We start from the raw sequence: 24,513 nt of genomic DNA, 5'->3' as shown, positions 1-24,513 counted from the left end.
TTTGAGACAGAGTCTCCCTTTGTTGCCCAGGCTAGAGTGGGTGGCATCAGCCTAGCTCACAGCAACCTCAATCTCCTGGGCTCAAGTGATCCTACTGCCTCAGCCTCCCGAGTAGCTGGGACTACAGGCATGTGCCACCATGCCCAGCTAATTTTTTTTTTTTGTATATATTTTTAGTTGGTCAATTAATTTCTTTCTACTTTTAGTAGAGACGGGGTCTCGCTCAGGCTGGTTTTGAACTCCTGACCTCGAGCAATCTGCCCTCCTTGGCCTCCCAGAGTGCTGGGATTAGAGGCATGAGCCACCGTGCCTGACCTGGATTTAGACTTATAACTATTGAATATTCCTCTTATTTCTCAATAATTCCTGTGCTAATCACTATGTATGTGTGGATTTTATTCCTTTGTAGTCTATTTTAGGGACTTGAGTTTTTCCTCCTGTGTAGTCACAACTTTTTAGTTAATCATGTATATATCGTTAACTGCTTTAGTAATAAGTATTTTTTAGGCCCAATACAGGTATATTTCATTAACTGAGTAAATTTTCAAAGCTTCTATCATTTGTCATTATTATTTAATAGCTAAATAATAGAAATTGCCTTTTTAATAACTTTATCAGGCATTAAAACTCTTCAGTATTAAATGATTTTTAAGTTTTGTACTTTAGTCTGATCAGGTATATTGTTTCACAATACAATTTAGAGATGTCATATTTTTCTTCCTTAGCTGTGTGGAATGGACCAATTTTGGGGCATTGCTTTAAGAGCTCAATCTGGTGATGTCAGTCGAGCAGCTATTCAGTATATTAACTCCTATTATATTAATGGTGAGTGATTTGAAATATTGTGTAATAGGTAACGTTTTATGTGAAGATATTTTGTTAAACTACAGTTTATTTTATTTTGATATATTAAATGCTAAACAAGAATATAAGGCTAATATACATATGTAAACATCTGGCTTTCAGGTAAAACGGGTTTGGAGAAGGAGCAAGAATTTATTAGTAAATGCATGGAGAGTCTTATGATAGCTTCTAGCAGTCTTGAACAGGAATCACAGGCGAGTCTCACAGTTATAGAAAGAGGACTCCTTATGCTGAAGACACATCTGGAAGCATTTCGGAGGAGGTAATTTTTTTATATCACACGGTTATAATGAATTTCATTCTTTTTATTGCTGACATGTCTAAAAGCATTTTTACAATTAAACTAAAATTTTTGTTGGGCAGGTAAAAGCATAATTTGTCAAAAGTGAAGGGTTAGTAATAGAAGTAATTTTTATTCAGAACACATATCATTTCACCATGGAATAGACAATATAGGTTCCTGGTAAACGTTGCACAGCTTTAAAAATCATCAGAGTCTAAGGCAGCAAATATGCATGAATGAGTCTCTAGACAGAATTTTATCTCTAAGAAAGTATTAATTATGATTCAAAAGGCATTACACCACTGCTAGAAAAGTTTCACTGAAACTCTTACAAAGAACATCAAATAATCTCTCATAGTTGAATCAAGTTAAGTCATTTGTTTCATTTGCTGTTTTTTTTTCTTCCTGGACTAGGAGACATTATTTTAATTTTGAATTTCCATTTACCATGGAAACATGACCAAAAATTCTGTTAATGAATATCTATATAATTAATTTAGACATAACCTGTATAATACAGAAATAAAACAAATTAACATTTATGAATGTATCAACTGAAATGAAAGGTGAGTAGGTAGTTTTAATTAAGAAATTTTATTTACTAAAAATCACTAACTATGAGCAAATGTAAAAGTACTAAGAACTGTGTTGAAAAAAATGGTTAAAATTAATAACTTTCAACTTCAGATCTTAGTTTGGTATTGAAAAGTTATACAATTGCTATTTATTGACATTTTATTTGAAATATCAGGAAATATTAAATAACAAGGATAGTCTATACATTCCTTATAAAAAACATGGTTTCATGATTTGAAACATTTAGACAGCACAAATTCTTTATTTCGATTATGTTTGTAATTTGTGGAACTTCTACTTAAATAATTTCTTGTGTTTTTAATGAGTGGATAAGGGAACTCAAATTTTTGGACAGCAACTTCATATTGCCTTATAACTTTTACCATGTTAAAAAATAAAAACAATAAGAAAATGTGGTGATGTGTCTTACTCAAATTAATAAAAAAGTCAATATATACTCATTATAAAATTCAGATGTTACATTAAGATATTATACAGAAAAAAAGTTTCTTGTAATTACTCTGTTCCTATCGGAAATAGTTACTATTAATGATACCTGTTCTTCCAAAATTTTTTCTATGCTGCAGGGGCCTACAAACAACAAACCTAAAAGAGTTTTTTGGTTGAAACCATAGTCCTTGCACAACATTATCAGTGTCTTTTAAAATAAATACTTCTTTGAAAGGTTTTTAAAAATATATTAGTTTCTGAGAGTTCAGTAGTGCTTTTTTTATAAGTTTAATAAATTTAAGTCCAAAAATTCCCTCCTCGAGTGTACAAATTTTGTTCTATAATAATTCACTCTCGAAAAAAATTTGTCATGTCCTTTGTATAAATCTTTGCATTTGTTCATGTTTTATGCAGAAAGTTGATGTTAAAGAATTTATATAAATACGCATTTTGTGAGTAACTAGAGGAGAAAGGAAATAGATAAAATTGGATATTCAAAACCAAAGCAGTAGTTTTAAAAAATTTAAGATTTTCACGAAAATTTCTGTCCATTATCATTGTATAATATCAAATACTTGATGTGCTTAGTGCTACTATTTTAAAATTATAAATTGAAAGTAGAAGATAATTGTCTTTATGTATTCCTTACATTAAGGTAGGAAATAATAATGTCTTTAAGGGGTTTCGTTTTTATAAATATATAAAGTTATTATTTTTAAACAGTAGTTCTCAGCCAGAAATGACTTTGTTTCCCAGGAGACAGTAGGTCATGTCTGTGGACATTTTTGGTTGTCATAGGATTGTGGGGGTTGGGGTTCTGCTGGCATCTGGTGGAATGCTGCTAAACATCCTGCAGTGTGTGAGATACAGCCTCCTCCACCCTTACTTCACTACTTCCTGCTAACAAATCATTGGGCTTAAAATGTCAGTAATGCTGTGGTTGAGAAACCCTGGTCATATAATACACTATAGAAAATGTTATTGTAAGATTACTCTTTTGTTCAGCCACAGAACCTGGACATTGGATCACTTCTAGGAAATGAAACAAGTCCCCTTCATTTCCTTGCGCATTTTCCTTCTCCTATTCAACAATTGCTGACTAGTTTTAGACATTCATAATTTTTTTCTTAACTAGATTCAGGTACCCTGGATCCTGTCTTCCACAACTAAGAATAAGTTAGAAAATTGACAAGTGTTTAGTTAGTGTTATGCTAGACGCCTGTTTCCTTTGAAATACAATTTTTGTAATTCACTTTATAATTTTAGTAGTCCTGAAATCAACTCTCAAATTCTGTTAGGCTAGTCAACATATTTACTAGAATATATTTCTGTCTGTGAAAAATATTTAATAGGCTTTTTCTTTTCCTGAATGCAGGAATTGACAGCTTGCTATTTCATTTACTAGATTAGTTTGTTTTTTGAATTTTTCTTCCTTCTATTCCTATCCCCTCCATTTAGAAAACTATTCTTTATGAGATTTGTTTTCCCCCAGTAATTTCTCTTCATGGCTGTTTCATTAGATCTTAGAGCTATATTTATCCATTTAAGTTTGATTCATGGCCGGGCACGGTGGCTCACGCCTGAATCCTAGCACTCTGGGAAGCTGAGGCGGGCGGATTGCTCGAGGTCAGGAGTTCGAAACCAGCCTGAGCAAGAGTGAGACCCCGTCTCTACTATAAATAGAAAGAAATTAATTGGCCAACTAATATATATAGAAAAAAATTAGCCGGACATGGCGGCGCATGCCTGTAGTCCCAGCTACTCGGGAGGCTGAGGCAGGAGGATTGGTTGAGCCCCAGGAGTTTGAGGTTGCTGTGAGCTAGGCTGATGCTATGGCACTCACTCTAGCCTGTGCAACAAAGCGAGACTCTGTCTCAAAAAAAAAAAGTTTGATTCAGTATGATGAATCTAAACTTAAATTTATTGTTGTAGAATAAATTGCAATGTGCTAGAACTTCCTATGGACCTTTTTGGTTTATAAAATGTTAAAAACTATGATTAAAATGGTATCCTTTCTGTGTTGTTTTTGTTGTGTTTTATTTAGGTTTGCATATCATCTGAGACAGTGGCAAATAGAAGGCACTGGTATTAGTAGTCATTTGAAAGCACTGAGTGACAAACAGTCTCTGCCGCTAAGGGTTGTATGTCAGCCAGCTGGACTTCCTGACAAGGTAGTTACCTGGTTTTAATTTCCAAATTGATAACATTTCCCAGTTCAAATATCTGTTCTTTTTGTATTTTTAAATTGGTTGCATCTCATATTTCAGATGACTATTGAAATGTATCCTAGTGACCAGGTAGCAGATCTTAGGGCTGAAGTAACTCATTGGTATGAAAATTTACAGAAAGAACAAATAAATCAACAAGCTCAGCTTCAGGAGTTTGGTCAAAGCAGCCGAAAAGGAGAGTTTCCTGGTAAGTTCAACAGTTGAAATTTTAATTTTTTTAAAGATTCTATAGTATAGCATCTATTTTAGTTCATCTTGTGCTGCTGAATACCAGAATACCACAGACTGGATAATTTATAAAAAACAGAAATTTCTCACAGTTTTGAAGTCTGGACAGTCTAAAATCAAGGCTCTGGCATCTAGTGCAGGCTGCTCTCTGTTTTTAACATAGCACATTGAATGCTGCATCTTCACAGGACAGAAGGTAGAAGGGCAAAAAGGAATGATCTCTCTCTGTCAAACGCTTTTATAATAGCATAAATTTATTCATGAGGGCAGACATAGTCAGGCTGCATGACCTAAAAACTTCCCAAAAGGCTCCACCTGTCAACACTATTGTGTTGGGGATTAAGTTTCAACATGAATTTTTGGAGGGGACAAAAAACATTCAAACCCTAGCGGCAACTTTGAACCTTTACTTTAAAGGTCCACCAACCATGTTCATGGCTCCTTCCACCCTTCCTTTGGTACCTCTGGTTTTTAGGTAAGAAGTTGAGAGTTGCTTCAGATGTTATTTGCAAACATTTTTCATTTGTTTCTCAAAAAATGCTATTCAGACTTTTGATATGACCATCAAAAAATATTTTAAAGTTTATTTTATAGGCAATTTGGGAATTACTGATAAATTTAAGTTTTCATGTACTACTACTTATGCAATTTTACTTAGTAATTTTTTTTTACTGTTTTGATATATTTCGTTTTTATTTTTTCTAAGCCTATGCAAATAATATACCCTCAAATCTTATCTGTGCATCTCTCCTTCCTTATAAAAAAAGTATCATATTAAGACATTTTTAATGTAGGCCTTTTATGATTTCCCTGTTACTGTTAATACTAGTGAATTTTAATTTCTTTCCATGGCACATAAAATATGAGCTAATCAGAGAAACAACTATGAAAGAAAGATCATGAAAGCTGTTACTTTTTACTTATAACTTAAGGGTCTGAAAGAATAACAGACGGAATATATATTCAGAAATAACATCTTCTTAGGACCCTCTTAACCTACCTGGGTGCAGAGTGATAATTTTTTGGCATCTTTTAGAATGGAGCCCAAGATTTTAGCCTTCTTATGATGAAATCATACATATCTTCTAAAGTATCAGATATTAATTAAAAAATTTTTTGAGTAGTTTTTTTTGGTACAAAATAATATGAGAAAGTCTTCTTCCTAAGGGAGAGAGACTCTAAACCACCCTATTACTAAACCACCATCTCTCAGCCACCCATTTCCCTTCTCTAAAGTCACACATTGTTATTGGTTTCTTGTATATCCTTGAAAGGTACCAAGATATAATGTAATAATATTCATATTCTTATTTTTTAAACACAAATGGTAGAAACCCATTTATACTCTTGTACTTTTTGCTTGTAGTGCTTAACATTATCTTAGAAAACATTCTGTGTTAGTACATATAGAAAGTTACCTTATTCTTTTTGAGATTTGCATAGTCCACTGTGTGTCTATACCATGATTTATTTTATCTGTTCTCTTTTGCAGTTACAAACAGTGCTACAGAGAATATCTTTGTGTAAACATTACTTCATATATGTTGGATAAATACCTAGTTAGGAAATTTCTGGGTCGAGGGTTATCTGTCTGCTTTTATTCTGAAATGTACCTTAAGAAAGAGATGTGAAATAAATAAAATAAAATGAGAACCTGTGTACCTACCACTAAGACTAAGAACTAGAACATGAGTAGAAGCTACTTGTGTGTTCCTCCCTAATATCCTTTCCAGTTCCCCTTAACACTATCTTGATTGTTTGGATTTATTGTTTTGGTGTCATTCATAGTTTTACCTCCAGTGTATGTACTCCTAAACTATTTAGTTGTGTGAAACAGATTAGCAAGCACAAACGTAGTAGATTAAAGGAAAAGGGGCATATAGCCACTATTAGATAATCTATATACCTTCCCTACAGGTTTATAAAGCCTCGTGTGAGGATATCAATGGGAAAGTTCTCAAGTATATGTTTCAGGACAGCAAGACATATTTTAGTGCTGTAACATTCATATAATGCTGGAATATTCAACAGAAATACAGTCATAGAATTTCTTTTATTTTCTTTTTCTAAGCTTTTTATGATTCACCTTAACTCTCAGGAAGAGATCAAAGCAGAATTTCTTTTGTAGGATGAAATGAATGTCCTCTACTGATTCAAATAGTAGAACGTGGAGGTGAGAGATGGAACTTCACAGCACTTAGTAAAGACAGTCTAGGTATAGATAAGAATCTGGGCCAGGTTCATTCCATCCTTTCCTAAGATAGAGAAGATAATATGATGGCAGCAGGGGTCTTGCTTATGATAACCCTCAATAATGCATTTCTCTAAAGTTACATTGATCTTACTGATTGTTCTCCAAGTCTGGTGCATAGCAGTGATTGTGGGATACCTCTTATCATCCTCCTGGTGTTTCTCTTTACCTCTCTCCTTTGTCGAATGTTGTATTTCCAGTATCCATGCCCTTCTCCTTATTGGTGTACTTTTTTTTTTGTTTCCTTTTTTGATGTTTACTTTTTTTCTGGAATACAGTGTAGTCCAGTAGCTTCTTGTGAGAATGTTGAATGGGGTAAAGTTTTTGATTCTTTAAATGATTAAAAATATATCTTTGATGTTTTCATATCTAAATAATAATTTTGGCTGAGTATAGACTTCTAGGTTGGAAATAATTTTGTTTTGGAATTTCAGAGGTACTGCTCCATTGTATTTCTTCCATTGTTGCTGTTGAGAATTCTGAAACCATTGTGATTTCTAATATTTTTTACATGTGATAATTTTTCTGTTTAGCTTAATTAACCTTCTCCTTGAGCCCCTAGTGTTTTGGGCCTGAGTATGTGCCTATTTTCAGTGATTGTGGTGGATACTTTAGGTATTTCGTATTGGGCCCTTTTAGTTTGGCAACTTTATACCTTCAAGTTTGGAGAAATTTGCTTGAATTGATTTATAAATTTCTTTGATTTTATCATTTCTCTCTTTCTAGAGCATGTCTGTTATCTAGAAGTTTCATTTCTTAGACTCTTCCAAATTATCTTTTCTCTCCTATGGCTTATTTTATTGAGTTTTAACTCAAGTTCCTGAGAAATACTTTCAACTTTATTTTGTAGTCTTTCTATTTAGTTTTTCATTTCTGTTGTCATGCTTTTAATATCTAAGAGTTCTTTTTGTTCTCTGAAAAGATATGCCTATTTTTATGGTTGAAATATCTTTCTGAGGATAGTATTTTTTCTTAATAGTTGAATCTTGCTTTTTTTTTTTTTTTTTTTTTGTCCAGACTGAGATGCCTGCGTTTTAGAGTGTTTAGAACATTTACATTTAATGTAATCATTTGTTTTCTATTTGTCCCATCTCTTCCTTTCTCTTTTTAGCACATATTTACCACTTTGGGCACTCACCATTCCCATGTGTAGATCTAAGTTTCTATTTGGTTCTTTCTTTCTTTCTTTCTTTCTTTCTTTCTTTCTTTCTTTCTTTCTTTCTTTCTTTCTTTCTAATTAACTTCCTTTAAAACTTTGTACTGCAGGTCTTCAGTTAATTTTCTCAAGCTTTTGTCTGTCTGGAAAAGAGTTTATAAAAAATATTTATTTTGCCTTCATTTTTGAAGGATATTTTCACTGGACAAAGAATTCTTGAGTTTTTTGGATTTTTTTGTTTTTTTTTTTTAAGGACATTACAGATGTTCTGTTATCATTTGGATTGCTAAATTTGTGATATAAAGTCTGTGGTTTTCCTTATCTTTCATCTTTTGTATTTAGTGTGTCTTTTTTATGGTGGTTGGTTTTAAAGATTTTTCTTTAACATTGATTTTCAACAGTGTGATTATAGATTATGCCTTGTACCTTTCTTTGTGTTTATGAGGTATGGATTTACTTCAGGGTCCTTACTTCCTGGGTCCATGAGCTCATAACTTTTATCAGCTGTGGAAAAGGTTAATAATTATATATTTCTTTTACTTTTTTTTCTTTTCCTTCTTCCCTCACACTTCTTATTTCTTATCCTATAATTAAATGTTCCTAGTCTGTTAATATCTCACAGATTACTGAGGCATTATTCCTTTTCTTTTCTTTCTTTCTTCCTTTTTTCTTGTTGGGGTTAGGTGTTGATTCTTCTCTTATGCAAAATCCGTATTAAACAGATTATAGATTATGAGTTTGCCTTTGATTGGGATTTATGTTTTTTGAGGCTTGTTAGTCACCACAAATTCATTTGGTTTCCTTCTTACAAGCTTTGTTGGCATGATCTCTTCCTTGTCAGTTTATGTCTATAAATTTTTTTTTTTTTTTGAGGCAGAGTTTCACTCTGTTGCCCAGACTAGATAGCTCACAGCAACCTCAAACTCATGGGCTCAAGCAATCTTTCTGCCTCAGCCTCCTGAGTAGCTGGGACTACAGATATGGGCTACCAGGCCCGGCTAATTTTTTTGTATATATTTTTAGTTAACCAATTAATTTCTTTCTGTTTTTAGTAGAGACGGGGTCTCACTCTTGCTCAGCCTGGCTTCGAACTCCTGACCTTGAGCGATCTACCTGCCTCAGCCTCCCAGAGAGCTAGGATTACAGGCGTGAGCCACCATGACTGGCCTGTCTATAAAATTTTTAAAATTTATTTTATTGCCGCTTCAGAGGGTAAACATTAGATGGGTGATATTCATTCATACCCCAAGAGCTTTTAAGATTTCTGATCTAAGTTTTTTGTTTTGAAACATTTACTACATTAAGATTTTAATTTTTTAAAAGGTAGGAACTCTTGGCCGGGCACAGTGGCTAACGCCTGTAATCCTAGCACTCTGGGAGGCCGAGGCAGGCGGATTGCTCAAGGTCAAGAGTTTGAAACCAGCCTGAGCAAGAGCGAGACCCCGTCTCTACTATAAATAGAATGAAATTAATTGGCCAACTAATATATATATATAGAAAAAATTAACCAAGCATGGTGGCACATGCCTGTAGTCCCAGCTACTTGGGAGGTTGAGGCAGAAGGATTGCTTGAGCCCAGGAGTTTGAGGTTGCTGTGAGCTAGACTGACACCATGGCACTCACTCTAGCCTGGGCAACAAAGCAAGACTCTGTCTCAAAAAAAAAAAAAAAAAAAATAAGGTAGGAATTCTTTTTAGAACTATTAAGGAATCAGTAGTTCTTATGTTAAAAAAACATCATCTTAGTACCTGGTGCTATGGCTCACACCTGTAAAATCCTAGCACTCTGGGAGGCTAATGCGGGAGGATTGCTTGAGCTCAGGAGTTGGAGACCAGCCTGAGCAAAAGTGAGACCCGTTCTTTGCTAAAAATAGAAAAATTAGCCAGCGGGCATTGTTGAGGTACACCTATAGTCCCAGCTATTTGGGAAGGTGAGGCAGGATGATCACCTGAGCCCAGGAGTTTAAGGTTGCAGTGAACTATGATGACACCACTGCACTCTACCCATGGAAATAGAGCAAGGCTCTGTCTCAAAACAAAACCAAACCACAAAATATCTTCTCAAGAGTAGTAAAAGATAGAAAACGGCTCAATTTATTGTAAACTCCAGTCCAGTCATAATCAACATTAACATGTTGTCATTGTCCAGGTTGCTATAACAAAATACCATAAACTGAGTAGCTTATAAATAACAGAAATTCATTTCTCATAGTGTGGAGGCTCTGAAATTCAAGATTAAGGTGCCAGCAGATTCAGTGTCTAGTGACAGCCTGCTTCCACATAGATGGTGCATTTTTGCTATGTCTTCACCTGGTAGAAAGGGCAAGCGAGCTCTTTTGCTCCTCTTTGATAAGAGTACCAATCCCATTGAAGAAGGCTCTGCCTTCATGACCTATTAACCTCCCAAAGGCCCCAACTTCTAAATATGATCATCTTGGTGATTAGGATTCAGTATACAAATTTTGGGGGACAAAAAATATTCAAGCCATAGCACATGGCCATATACATAAACTATAGGCCTGTTTCCCATAAAATACAGGCCAAAATCTCAAATAAACTACTGGACATCTCAGTTCTCCTTTGGAATAAGGCGTGCATACTTAGTGAGAATATCTAGCAAACTAGGAAGCAAATCACTCCATGTTATCTTAGCAGTCTCTCATGAATAAGGGTGTTTTATCTTAATATTGCAAAGATTTAATAACCATATTGTATTTAATTATTTCAGTAAGTAAAAATAAAATTTAATGAAAATCTACCAATTATGTAAAGTTTAATACAGAGTTTTTGTCTATTCAGTAGCCAGGTTTTCTTAACATGAACACTGTGCTTTACGAGCACTCATACTTCTTCTAGTTTTGTATTGTACAAAATGATTTGAATATAACAAATGAAGTATAGATACAGATACTGGGAGAGATTAATTAAAATTAGTGGGTAATATGAATAAGACACTAAAGTCAAGTACACAGTAGCAATTAAAAAACATTAGGGTAATCTACATGTGAGGTCTTTGTGAAATATGAGAATAACACTTTTTGAGGTCTCCTACGGGAGTCTCTCTCCCTTAGGAAGAAGACTTTTTCATATTACTTTATACCAAAAAACTACTCAAAAACATTTTTAATTTAACATCTGATACTTTAGAAGATATATATGAATGCACAACTGAATAAATGGAGATACTTAGCATGTCTATACTAAATATTGTAGAGACACCAAGGAGATTTTTAACCTAAAATCTCAATATGGTTTTTGTTTAAAATTTGGTGTAATTATTCTGAAGTTATCTGTATGAATAAACTAAGCAGTATTAGAAGTTTTGGGGAGCAAAACCCAAAAGGATAATAAAGAAATTTCTGTACTAGCTATTAAACATTTAAAACTATAATACATATGATTTTGGTGAGAGAATTGTTAGGTAAATAATACAGAGTGGCTAACTGAGAAATAATCACATATTAACATATGACTTGTTCGATTTGAATGTGTTCAAGAAAGGATGAGGTGGCCGGGTGGCTAAAAGCATAGTTAGTGAGGCAGGGAAAATGGTGGGAAATGAAGTTGAAGGTGTAGATAGCAAAAGGGACATTACAAATTCTAGAATTAAATTGCCTCAATCTGTTGAGTTTGTTGAATTTACCATACATCTGGGGGCTTGTAGCTGACTTTTTTACCATGTTAGATTTTTTTGTTTGTTTTCTGCTCTATAGTATGTGGGGGTTTTTTGTTGGATAGTAACTAGGGAAAGAGAACTCAGTGATTATAAATACATGCTAGTTTCTTATGCCACTAAGGCATAAAAATCTGATCCTCTGCACCCATTGCTGGGGGAAATGCAGTAAATGCAGTAGGTTCCAAGAAAACACCTGAAGCTTTTTTTTTTGAGGACGGGGATCTCTCTCCATTGAACTCCTGGGCTCAAATGACCCACCTGCCTCAGCCTTACGAGTAGCTGGGGACTATAGGCACGGGCCATGATGCCCAGCTAATTTTTTAATATTTTGTAGAGACAGGGTCTCACTATGTTGCTCAGCCAGGTCTCAAATTCCTGGCCTCAAGTGATCCTCCTGCCTCTGACTCCCAAAGTGCTTGGATTACAGGTGTGAACCACTGTGCCTGGCCTTCTGTAGCATTTTTAACTTACGTTTTATATTGCTAAGCAAGTGGGATTTGATCTATTGAGACTGGTGCTAAGAGAGAACTTTCTTGTAATTTTTACTGCCTAAGAACAGGAAAATATGCAGTACGCATACTTAGTACTTTCTTCATTTTTCTCAAGAATTATATTTAAGCTTAATATATAGTGGACTTAATTGCTATACCAGTGTTTTCTTCTCAGCAAATAAGTCTTATAAAAAAAAGTTCACTTTCATTTTCTGCTGTTTTCAAGGAGGCCTCATGGGACCTGTCAGGATGATTTCATCTGGACATGAGTTAACAACAGATTATGATGAAAAAGCACTTCATGAGCTTGGTTTTAAGGATATGCAGGTAAGTATATAAAATGTGGTTTGGATTTTAATTATCTGTTGGCTGTTATAGACAATAGTTGCATAGTCAAAAGGTCTGGTTTAAAAACAACTCCTGTTGCTTTTGTTATATTAAAATTGTAGGTCATTGTATACTTCAGATTTATTGTTTTATTAAACCAAAAATTTGATACGTATAAATTTTTTGTTTATTTTTTCCTATTTCTTCTATTTTTACAGATGGTATTTGTATCTTTGGGTGCACCAAGGAGAGAACGGAAAGGGGAAGGTGTTCAGCTACCAGCATCTTGCCTACCACCCCCTCAGAAGGACAACATTCCAATGCTTTTGCTTTTACAAGAACCTCATTTAACTACTCTTTTTGATTTATTAGAGATGCTTGCATCATTTAAACCACCATCAGGAAAAGTGGCAGTGGATGATAGTGAGGTGACTATATTAGGTTTCATTTTCATAAATCTTTTTTTGTCTTTCTATTGAGAGGATATAATAGTTTTAATAAAATTATAGATTATAAAATGTTATAAGATATATTTAATAAAATTAAATTTTCTCGGTAATCTCTTAAGAGCAATAAAACTTACAAACCCATTTATTTATTCATTAACTCTTTTAGTGCCTAATATGATCTAGGCATACTGTTTTAATGGAAGTATTGTTTTGTGAGGGTAATGGGAATAGGCATAATTTTAGCCTTCAATTGAATCTAGTGAGAGAGTCAGATAATCAACATGCCAAACAGATAGTTTCAAGTAAACTAACGTATAAGTAGTTTCAGATAGAGATAGATACTAAAACTGAAACATGACATGATTATTGGTGATCCACCATTTTTTAGGTGGATGGAGACACATATGTATATTATTTGGTCTGGAGTGGTTTCTCTGAGGGAGACTATATTCTGAGCTGGAAGGATGAAAATACAATTAAATGAAGAGGGTGAGGAATTGTTTAGATAAAGGAATCTGATTCTGAAGCCCTTGATATAAGAAGTTGTTAGGCAGGTACAGGAATTCTTAGCTAGTAAATGGAATGTTGAGGGAGGTGGTGAGAGTAAAATGAGGAATGAAATTGAAAAGGTAGGCAGAGTGAAATAATGTAAGCCGTAAGGGACATTGTAAGTTGTTTCCATTTTACTCGAAGTAAAGTGGACAGTGTTAAATAATTTTAAACAGAGGGGTATATACATACTCTGATTTTTGTTTTATACATAATAGATTTGATTGAGAAAAGTAACAAAGGCAGTAAAGAACCTAATGCACTAATCCAGAAAGGAATTGATAGTGGCCTGGAATAGGATGGTCGCAGTGGAAATAAATTAAGTGGATGGCAGGTTGAAACTACATCCCTTGGTGGTGGATTGGGTTTTAGGAGTGGTGAATGAAGAGGGTTCAAGAAGGAAGACATAGAGATGGCACTAGGTTTTTGGTTTGAGCAACTGGGTGGATTCCATTTGAGATGAAGGAGGATGGATGCCTGAAGGACATCAAGTGAAGATGTCAATTACTTGGATATATAAGTTTGGAGCTGAGAGAAAAGCTTTGATCTGGAAAAGCAAGTTTGTGATTACCACTATAAAGACAATATTTAAAGTCAAGAATATATATGAGATCTCCTAAAGGAGTCATTTGCAACCAATGGACTTTTTATAATAAATGCCTTTAAGGCCAGGTGCGGTGGCTCACGCCTGTAATCCTAGCACTCTGGGAGGTCAAGGCGGGTGGATCATTTGAGCTCAGGAGTTTTGAGACCAGCCTGAGCAAGAGCGAGACCCTGTCTCTACTAAAAATAAAAAAAATTAGCTGGACAACTAAAAATATATAGAAAAAATTAGCCAGGCATGGTGGCGCATGCCTGTAGTCCCAGCTACTTGGGAGGTTGAGGGAGAAGGATTGCTTGAGCCCAGGAGTTTGAGGTTGCTGTGAGCTAGGCTGACGCCAGGGCACTCTAGCCCGGGCAACAGAGTGAGACTGTCTCAAAAAAAAAAAGAAAAAAAAAAAATGCTTTTAAAAGCATTTTATCACAGAGTCTTAAGATCTTATCATGTAGTTGTATATCTTATGCAGTGAATCACAATTTTGAGATTCGGTGACAAATAAAATGATGGTGCTTTGATAGTTTTCCCTATATCAGGCTACTGTTCTTTTCTTTCTTCCCTAAGAATGTTGGGTAACTTCTTCTCATGTTGCCGTAGTATGTTTGATCATATATGCAGTGGTGGCTGCTACTGAGCCTTCTGTTCCTAATACCCTAGTTTCTCTTGTGGTACATTCTTAAAATCTCAAGTAATTTCCATTTTGTTCAAGCAGAATAATCAATAATAGGTGCCCATGACCCTCTTTTTCCTCACTTTTATTTCATGTCACAAATATTTACAGACCTTTTATTTCATGTAAGGACTATATAGCCAGTTTAAAAGAGAGAAAGATAATAGACTTACCTGGTGCTCCAGGAGTATGCTAGTGTTCTGTGTAGTGTGTTATGGGAATATGGGGGAAGGACAGAATATTGTGGGTTTTTGCGAAGGGGGAGTTGTTTAAATCGAGTCCATCTACTGATAGGAGCGAAGAAAAGCATTAGGTGTTTAGGCGTTAGCTTGGAGGATGTATTAGAGAAAACAAAGATCAAAGAAAGGTAAGAGGACCAGTTCATAGGTCATTGTATTAGTCTGAGTGATGGCTCTAAACCAAGTTTTTATTGGTTTAGCAGATATTTTATTGAATCTTGTTCGTAGCAGGTATGCTATAGTTGATGTAGGGATGCTTTGAACAACTGATTTGTTCCTGATGAGTGTTACAAAAAATGTAAAAATAAAGGACTTTTACTGTGTATGTCTCATGGGCCTTTCAGTCATAACAGAATATAGTCATGCACACTTTAAGATTTTTTTTCTTCCTTCGGATCCTTTGTTACACAGAATTCAGAGTTCAGTCTTATTTTCTTCATTTTTTTTTTAAAGGAATGAATTATATTTTATTGAGGAGCTCACAGTGCTCTTTTCTAAAAGAAAAGAGAATTTTTACCCAGGGAGTGCTTCTCTTTCATCATCAGGGTTGTGAAAGGCCAAGTTTACCTTGAAACTTTCTCTAAGATTCCCTTGTCTTCAAGTATACTAGCTTTATAATGTTACACTGAAAGAACTAAGTTACTTTTTGGAGGCTTACAAAATATTCCCTTGGCATCCCTTAAACTATATTATGCCAAAGAATCACTGACAGCAGAAATTGTAGTATAATAACATTAATACTCTGGAAAACACCAAAACTGTCGATTTTAGCCTTTGCTGTTTTTACCTTGTAAGGTGGCACTTTAAAGAAAAAACTTGCTAATTTTTATATTATTTCTGAAACATTATTTAGCTTACTATTATCTTAGCACCTGAGTTGAGATTCAACAAATGATAATGGAAAAAAAGTAGGTTCTTTAAAATTATTTGCTTTCCTTTTAATCTCTGCTCATCTTAGACTGAAAAATACGGTATGGATTAGCAAAATAAGAGAAATAGGTATGTTCTCTTCCCAGATGAAAGGTCAAAGATTTAATTCATCAAATCTTTGTTGTGCTTAGAATAGTGACCTGCAAAGAGGAAATAGTGATCTTACTGATATTTACTTGGATGGCCTCATGAAACAGACGTTTTCACTTCTGTTTGATAAGTTTTCTGAAGAAAATGATCAGCCTAGAGGAAAGCTGTTCTAGAAAAGTGTTTATAAGAAGTTGAAAAACAACTGCTTTGACATAACTATTAATTTTCTCAAGTAAATTTTATTTACCATGTAACATGTTTTATTTACCACTTATAAAAAAATAAGACTGAAGAATATTAGCAAATGTAATTAATACTTTTTATGGAGAAAAGTTAAAGTTTTTTTTCCCTGATCTTATCTTGATATAAAGCATTTGTTCTTATTTGTGTAGAGCTTAAGATGTGAAGAACTTCATCTTCATGCAGAAAATCTGTCTAGACGTGTCTGGGAGCTACTGATGCTCCTTCCTACGTGTCCTAACATGTTGATGGCATTCCAGAATATCTCAGATGAACAGGTGAGCCCACAAAATCTTCTTGCTCTCCTCGAGGATGCTACCAGTTTATATTCCTACTGACAATATATGAGATCATGGCTTAACTCAGACCCTCAATAAATCTGAATATATTTTTTGCTCATATAATAGGTGAAAAGTGCCAATGCCAGTTCATTTTAATGTTCGTTTATTTAGTTAAGTTGAATAACATAACACAGACTACATGCAAGACAAGAATATTTTCTAAAATTATCTTGAGAAAAATAGGGATTTGCCTTTATACTGTGTTTTCCATATTATGGTATGTTTTGAATACTGCTTTGTTTTGAGCAACAAAAAGTAATGTTTAGAGAAAACACCCTACAGTGGAATGATATGCATCATCAGTGCTTGTTTTGGATGCTTATACAAGTCAACGGACAGAATTAGGGAAATATGAGGTAAAGAAATTTAATATATATGGTAATTTTTCCATAGAGGCATCACCTCACACATTTAAGTACTGGATATCTTTATAAAGTCTTTAAAATTAGAGATTGTTTTTAAAGCTGTGTAATAAAGGGGTTCTTTGTGGAGATCTCCAATAGAACTCCTATAGGATAAATGGAAAAACAAATATCTAATGTTATGCTAATGGTCATCTAGGATTTGGGCCACTGTCATGTGATTTGTGGAGGTCCTGTTCTCACATGGCTTAGAAGTGAAGATGATGTGCTATAGAAAATGGTGAATGATGACTCAGAGTAACTCTAGTAATAGCATTTCAAAAATGCATGTTAAGTGTGAATAACTATTAGGTCAAGAATAGAAAACAGCAATATTTCTAAATTCATGTTATTTGTATATGATTTTTAAATATGTAGCTGTATTAACTAGATATTTAGTTCATCAACATCCTTAAAAGTTTATGCATTTAATTAGACTACAATGTTTTTTCACCCCCATTGGGAATATATAAATTGCCTCTGTTGTGAAGGTTAACAAGTTATAATTTTTTCCCATGCTGCTCTTTGTATATTAATTTTGTTGGTTTTAATGATATTTTAACAAAATTTAAATGAATATTGGTGTTCTAAGCATACCATTAGTACCAATTATATAATTGGTCTTCATATTTTTTAATGTGTTTTGAAGTAGTAATATTTGAGTTTTTAATATAGTATCTATCAGTTTCAATAAGGTTTTTCTATTTGGGATTCCCTTAGTAAGTTGATGTAAGAAACCTATGTTTTTCTTTTTTTAATTTAAGAGTAATGATGGACTTAATTGGAAAGAACTTCTCAAAATTAAAAGTGCCCACAAGCTATTGTATGCTTTGGAAATTATTGAAGCGCTGGGAAAACCTAACAGAAGAATAAGGAGAGAATCGACGGTAATTGGATTTCCATTATTATCATTAAATGTTTGTGTCCTTTCTGGAGCAAAATCCCAGAATGTATTATCTTTTCATTCTAGAATAATTCTTTCCTCCACCATCTTCCCTTATTGTTTTTTGCCCTTCCCACAGGGAAGTTACAGTGATCTTTATCCAGATTCAGATGATTCAAGTGAGGATCAAGTGGAAAATAGTAAAAATTCCTGGAGTTGCAAGGTTCGATTATATATATATTTCAATGTATTGATAAAAATAATTGATCTCTAGTTTCCCAAAAGTGGGTACCATAATTCTTCATCGTTTTAAAGCTAATTTACTATTAAAAATAAAGTATAGTTTAAAAAATAAATTAATAAACATAGTTTAAAAAGTATATATAAAAGGTATATATCAGTTTTTCAGTTTAGCACTGATTTTTTTTCCCCCACCATTGAAATACTGTTAGGACATCCGAGGGGCTGAGATTAAATGGCTAACAGAATATAAAGATACATTTATAAACTTTCACAAGAATCTTTTTTTTTTTTTTTTTTTGAGACAGAGTCTCGCTTTGTTGCTCAGGCTGGAGTGAGTGCCGTGGCGTCAGCCTAGCTCACAGCAACCTCAAACTCCTGGGCTCAAGCGATCCTCCTGCCTCAGCCTCCCGAGTAGCTGGGACTACAGGCATGCGCCACCATGCCCGGCTAAGTTTTTCTATATATATTAGTTGGCCAATTTATTTCTTTCTATTTATAGTAGAGACGGGGGTCTCGCTCTTGCTCAGGCTGGTTTCGAACTCCTGACCTCGAGCAATCTGCCCACCTTGGTCTGCCAGAGTGCCAGGATTACAGGCATAAGCCACCGAACCCGGCCCACAAGAATCTTTTTAAGAATAAATTCTTAAGAGTTGAGTTTATGTTATTTTGTATAGAAGTTATCATAATGATTTAAATGAATAATTTTCTAAATGAAAGATAGAGATATGATATTTTACATATTCAGTTAAACTGTCAACAAGCAGGTTATCCTTACGTTAACGTTGCTGCTTTTCTCTTACAATTACTCTCAAAATTTCTCACAGTTTGTTGCTGCAGGAGGGCTTCAACAGTTACTAGAAATTTTTAATTCTGGAATTCTAGAGCCTAAAGAACAGGAATCATGGACTGTGGTAAGTGAAAATTCACTCTTTCAACTAATTGCAGGAGTTACCCCCTTTGAAACATATCCATTTCCATCAGCAAGTATAATTTTTGCTGCCTACTTCATTGTGATAAAGGAGAGTATGGAATACAGTACAAATAAATTTTAAAATATAGAGTTTGATAAAATAATTATATAATAAAAGTTTATGTCAATTGTTTTATATTAAAACTTCTTAAGTGCTAAAATTAATTACTCTGTACTGTGGCTAATTCCTAAACATTTTTCCCTTTAGGTTGATAAATTATATATTAATGTTTATATAGTATTAAAGTTGACTTGCTTTGTTTAAAAAATTGATTTACACCTTAAGTTTTTTGGAAACTTTCTTTTTTGTTGCTTTATTTTGTTTTCCTCATTTCTTCCTTTATGGTAGTAATACTCAAAAATGTGTTTCTAGACTGTTTTGACTGTTCTGCAGTGAGATACAGAAATTGATAGTAAGCCTTTAGAAATTTTTACAGCAATTAGACATTGCTGCAGTTTTTTCTTTTTTTTCTTTTTTTTTTTTTTTTACAATATTTTACAAAGGTATTGGTTCTAAACAAAACAGAAAAAAATTTAAATGGTACTTCACCACTGTGAATTTGAAGAAGTACAGCTCTGTAATATTAGGAAAATAAGATTGCTTATAGAATATTAAAAACTTTATAATGATAGACAAAACTGCACAGTCCAGTTTTGAACTAAATGTAAAGGACATTCCATTTCCTTGCTTGCAACAAAACAGATTAGCTTTAACAAACAAGTTAATTCAAGTATTAGTTTCTTAGTACTTGTTTTTTAGAATTATCTTAGAAACCAGGAGTCAGGTATAATGACTGGATATCAAATCCTGCTATGTCCAAACATCTAGAAAACATTATAGTCTGTCATGCTTAACACTTCTTACTAACTACTGGTTTCAGTATTACTTTTTCAATTTTGATTTAACATATTTTACTATCAATATTTCTCTTTTTAGAATATCCTCCTCTACCATAATAATTAATTATCATAGTTCTGTGTCTCATATTTCAAATTTCTGTTTGTTGCATTTTATCATTAGTCTGGTTGTCCTGTTAATATCTTAGAATGAAGAGGTGCCTTTTAGTTCTTGGACAAAGTGGGAGAATTTATGAAAAATTTTAACAAGTAGTTATGTATAATCTGTAGGAATTTTGTTTATAAGCTGCTCTAAATTGTGAATAAAATTTACATGGAATCATGTGCTAATGGTTTTCTCTGTTTCCTTTGACATTATGGATACGTTCATGAAGTATGCTAGTAAAAACATTTTACTGCCGTATGTGACACATTGCAGCCTTACAGTTCCAGAGATACAGAGCTTGCCTAAGAAAGACAGAGATTGCTTTCAAGTCAACTGATATCACCTATTTATAATATATTTCTCTATAAGTTCAGGATTATCTGGTTTCTTAGCCAACTTTATTTTTTCCTTTTAAAATGAACTTAGTTGAGGAACACTTTTTAAGTAAAATTTTTGAAACATAATTCATATGCAATAAATATACCCCTTTAAAATATACAGTTCATTATTTTTTTGTATATTCACAAAGTTGTGCAACTATTAACACCATCTAATTCCAGAATAATTTTATCACCTCAGATACAAACCTTGCACCAATTAGCAGTCACTTCTCTTTTTCCCCCAAATACCTTATCCCTAGGCAGCCACTATTCTTATCTACTTTCAATCTCTGGATTTGCCTATTCTAGATATATAATATAAATGGAACCTGTAATATGTGGTTCTTTGTGACTGGCATCTTTTCACTTAGCACAGTGTTTTCAAGATTTATCGTTGTATGTAGCATGTATTGGTAATTCATTCCTTTGTATGAATATATCATACCACATTTGGTTCATTCACTAATTGAAAGGCATTTGTATCATTTCCACTTTTTGGCTATTGTGAACATTTGTTATAAGGTTTTGTGTAGATGTATACTTCATAAATATCTAAGTTGTATCTCATTGTGATTTCTAAAATTTGCATTTCTATAATGCTGATGATCTTGAGCATCTTTTCAGATGTGCTTTATTGACCATTCATAAGCATACGTATGTACTAATAGTATATCTTCTTTGTTGAAAAGTCTGTTCAGTCACAGCTGAATCCAAGTAAGGGAAATGGATCAATTGATGAACATTTGTATCGTTTCCACGTTGGGGCTGTAATCGATAATATTGCTATAAACAGTCATGTCTTGGGTATAGACCTAGAAGTGCAATTGCTGGGCTCTATGGTTTAGCCTTTTGAGGACCTACTGAACAGTTTTGCAAAGCTGCTGCACCATTTTAAGTTCTTACCAGCAACGTGTGAGAGTTCGTTTCTCTACATCCTTGCTAAGATTTGTTATTGTTTGTCTTTTTGGTTTTAGCCATCCAAGTGGGTGCAAAGTGGTATCTAAGCATAGTTTTGATTTGCATTTCCCTAATGACTAATAAGTTTGAACATCTTTTCATGTGCTTATTGGCCACTTGTATATCTTTGGAGAAATCAATTCACATCTGTTGCCCATTTTTAATTGAGTTGTCGTTTTGTTGTTGAGTCATAGGAGTACCTTATATATTTTGGATACTAATTCTTTACTAGGCATGTGATTTACAAATATTTTCTCCCATTATATGGGTTGTCTTTTTCCTTTCTTCAGAAGTATCCTGTGATGTACAAAATTTCTAATTTTGATGAACTCCAATATCTTTGTTTTCCTTTGTGCTTGTACTTCTGGTGTCATAGCTAAGAAACCAGTTTCTAATCCAAGGTCACGAAGATTGATAACTGTTTTGTTCTAAGAGTTTTTAGTTTTAGCTTTCATTTAGGTCTCTGATCATTTTAAGTTAATTTTTATATGTGATACGAGGTTGCAGTATACTATATTTTTCATGCAATAAATAAGCCTCATTTTAAAAGTAGAGTTCAACTTTTGAAAAACGTTTATGTAACCATTCAACATAATCAATATATAGAACATTTCCATTACCCTGGATGTACCATCCTGTGGTTTTGCAGTTAGTATCTCCTCTTCTCCTAAATAACCAGCCCTAGGCAACTGCTGGTTTGCTTTCTATTACTATAGATTAGATTTTTATTTTATAGAATTTCATATGGTTTGACCAGTACATTATGTACTCTTTTGTTTCTGGCTTCTTTTACTCAGAATGCATTTTGAGATTTATAAATGTTTATTGAAAGTTTGTTAGTTTTTATTGCTGAATAATATATTCTTTATATAGATATACCACAATTTGTGTGGTATATTCACTTATTGATGGACATTTGAGTTTCTAGTTTAAGGGCTGTTATAAATAAGGCTATAAACATTCACATACAAGTCTTTTTGTGTATATATGTTTTTGTTTCTATTGGGCAAATACCAGGTGATGAACTTGCTACATAATATGGTAAATGTAAGATTAACTTTATAAGAAGCTGCCAACTGTTTTCCAAAGCAGTTGTACCATGCAACACATGAGAATATCATTTACTCCACATCCTTCCAGTAGTCAGAATAGTCAAATTTTTAAAATTTGAGCCATTCTAGTGAGTGTAGTAGTGTTATCTCATGGTATTTTTGCATTGTCCTTCCCCTAGACTAATGATGTTTAGCATTATTTCATGTGCTTATTGACCATGTGTTTATCTCCTTTTGTGTGAGGTGTCTATTCATATCTTTCGCCTTTTTTTTGTTATTGTTCTTAGTATAGAGTTGAGAGACTTTTTTCTCTTAAACAATTTGGTCAAATCTTTTACCAGATTTATGTATGAGAAGTATTTGCACAACCTATGGCTTACTTTTCCATTATACTGACAGTGTCTTTTTGGGGAGAAGTTTTTAATTTTAAAGAAATTTATATCCAGTCTGAGAAATCTTTGTTCCAAGGTCACAAAGATTTTTCTCCTATATTTTCTTCTGTAAGTTTTATACTTTACTTTTCCTTTACATTTTAGGTCTATAGTGCATTGAGTTAACTTTTGTATATGTAATGAATATTGAGGTTTAGTTTTTGCTCTTCATGTGGGTGTCCAGTTTTTCTAACACAGTTTATTCAAAAGACTTTTCTTTCCTCTCTAAATTATCTTGGTTCCTTTCTTGAAATTCAGTAATATGGTATTGCTCCTGTTGAGGGAAGAACACTGTTTCCTAGTATATTGGTAAAGGTATACAAGTTGGTAGTGGAATTGGGAGAATAGGAGGCCAAGAACTATTGAAACAAAAGCTCTGAAGCTCTCATTTTGTACATAGTGATACTTTATTTAAAGAAAGTGTTTTAAGTTTTTAAAATTGAACTTGAAGTCAGCTATAAATTTCATTTTTCATACATTCCAAACACAATATTTTACTAAGGAAATATTTCTTTTATTTTAAATGGAAAGTGCAAGATTTTTGGTTGAATTATTTTCTAGAATTACTAAGAATTGCTTTGGTCCCAAAATATTAAGAGTATATGCCACTTGTGTGGAGAAACAGCATATAATATACTTTGTCTCAATTCATTTTGTTGGTGAGTAAATTATATCTTTGTAAACATTTTAATAATTTTTTTTAAAATTATACATTCTGAGCAGTATATTTTTTCAAAAATCTCATAACTGTGTATTACATATATTTTATAATGCTTTCGTAAAAGAAATGAATGAGTCATTTCCATTTCATTAAATACACCCTCTTAGCATCTATATATTTTTTCTTCACTCTTGTAGGATTGAATTGTTGCCACAATATTTGGGCAGCAAAATTTTTATAGCACATAGATTAAGTGCTAGCTATAATATTTTCATTTTCTGGTCTTTTAATTTCAACATTGTATAGTGATCATACTAAGTTAATGAAAATAGAGAAATGACATTTTCTTTTCATTTACAGTGGCAGCTAGACTGTCTTGCTTGCTTGCTGAAGTTAATATGCCAGTTCGCAGTAGATCCAGCTGATTTGGATTTAGCTTATCATGATGTCTTTGCCTGGTCTGGTATAGCAGAAAGCCATAGGAAAAGAACCTGGCCTGGCAAATCAAGGAAGTCTGCTGGTGATCATGCCAAGGGTCTTCATATACCACGATTAACTGAGGTAAAAGTACAGAAATTAACATTAAATTGTAGTGATGAATTCCATTTATGTTTTAAGAGCATGTGTGTGTGTTTACAAAGTGAAGAAGGACACTAATGCATAAGAAATATTATGTTAGATTACTGTGATTTCACCTAACAGCTGAAGTGATGCCATTGTTTTAAAGCAGTACTGATTATGAAGCAGTATTGCTTATTAATTCATCATTCAAAATGCAGGAATGAATTATGTGACATTTCAATATCACCCAATTGTAAGATTGGATTAAATATTTGGACTCAGTAATTTATATACTGAGCATATTCAGGAAATTTATATACTGAGTGGGTTCATTCA

General features: G+C 33.4%; 1 protein-coding gene across 3 annotated transcripts in view; it reads left to right on the top strand.

Moving 5' to 3' along the window:
• USP34 (ubiquitin specific peptidase 34) overlaps positions 1-24,513 on the top strand; it is a 225,921-nt gene that overhangs the window by 118,272 nt on the left and 83,136 nt on the right. For all 3 annotated transcript variants that reach the window (XM_012764850.3, XM_076000817.1, XM_076000816.1), the window contains 11 exons: positions 726-825; positions 967-1,126; positions 4,218-4,344; positions 4,441-4,588; positions 12,429-12,529; positions 12,748-12,957; positions 16,447-16,572; positions 17,801-17,923; positions 18,059-18,142; positions 18,987-19,073; positions 23,977-24,177. In XM_012764850.3, the coding sequence (XP_012620304.1) occupies positions 726-825; positions 967-1,126; positions 4,218-4,344; positions 4,441-4,588; positions 12,429-12,529; positions 12,748-12,957; positions 16,447-16,572; positions 17,801-17,923; positions 18,059-18,142; positions 18,987-19,073; positions 23,977-24,177 (1,467 nt within the window). The remainder of the gene's footprint in view (positions 1-725; positions 826-966; positions 1,127-4,217; positions 4,345-4,440; positions 4,589-12,428; positions 12,530-12,747; positions 12,958-16,446; positions 16,573-17,800; positions 17,924-18,058; positions 18,143-18,986; positions 19,074-23,976; positions 24,178-24,513) is intronic.

This window comes from Microcebus murinus, chromosome 3 (assembly GCF_040939455.1).
Source record: "Microcebus murinus isolate Inina chromosome 3, M.murinus_Inina_mat1.0, whole genome shotgun sequence".
NCBI classification, from domain to species: Eukaryota; Metazoa; Chordata; class Mammalia; order Primates; family Cheirogaleidae; genus Microcebus; species Microcebus murinus.
This window is presented reverse-complemented; position numbering and strand designations above follow the sequence as displayed.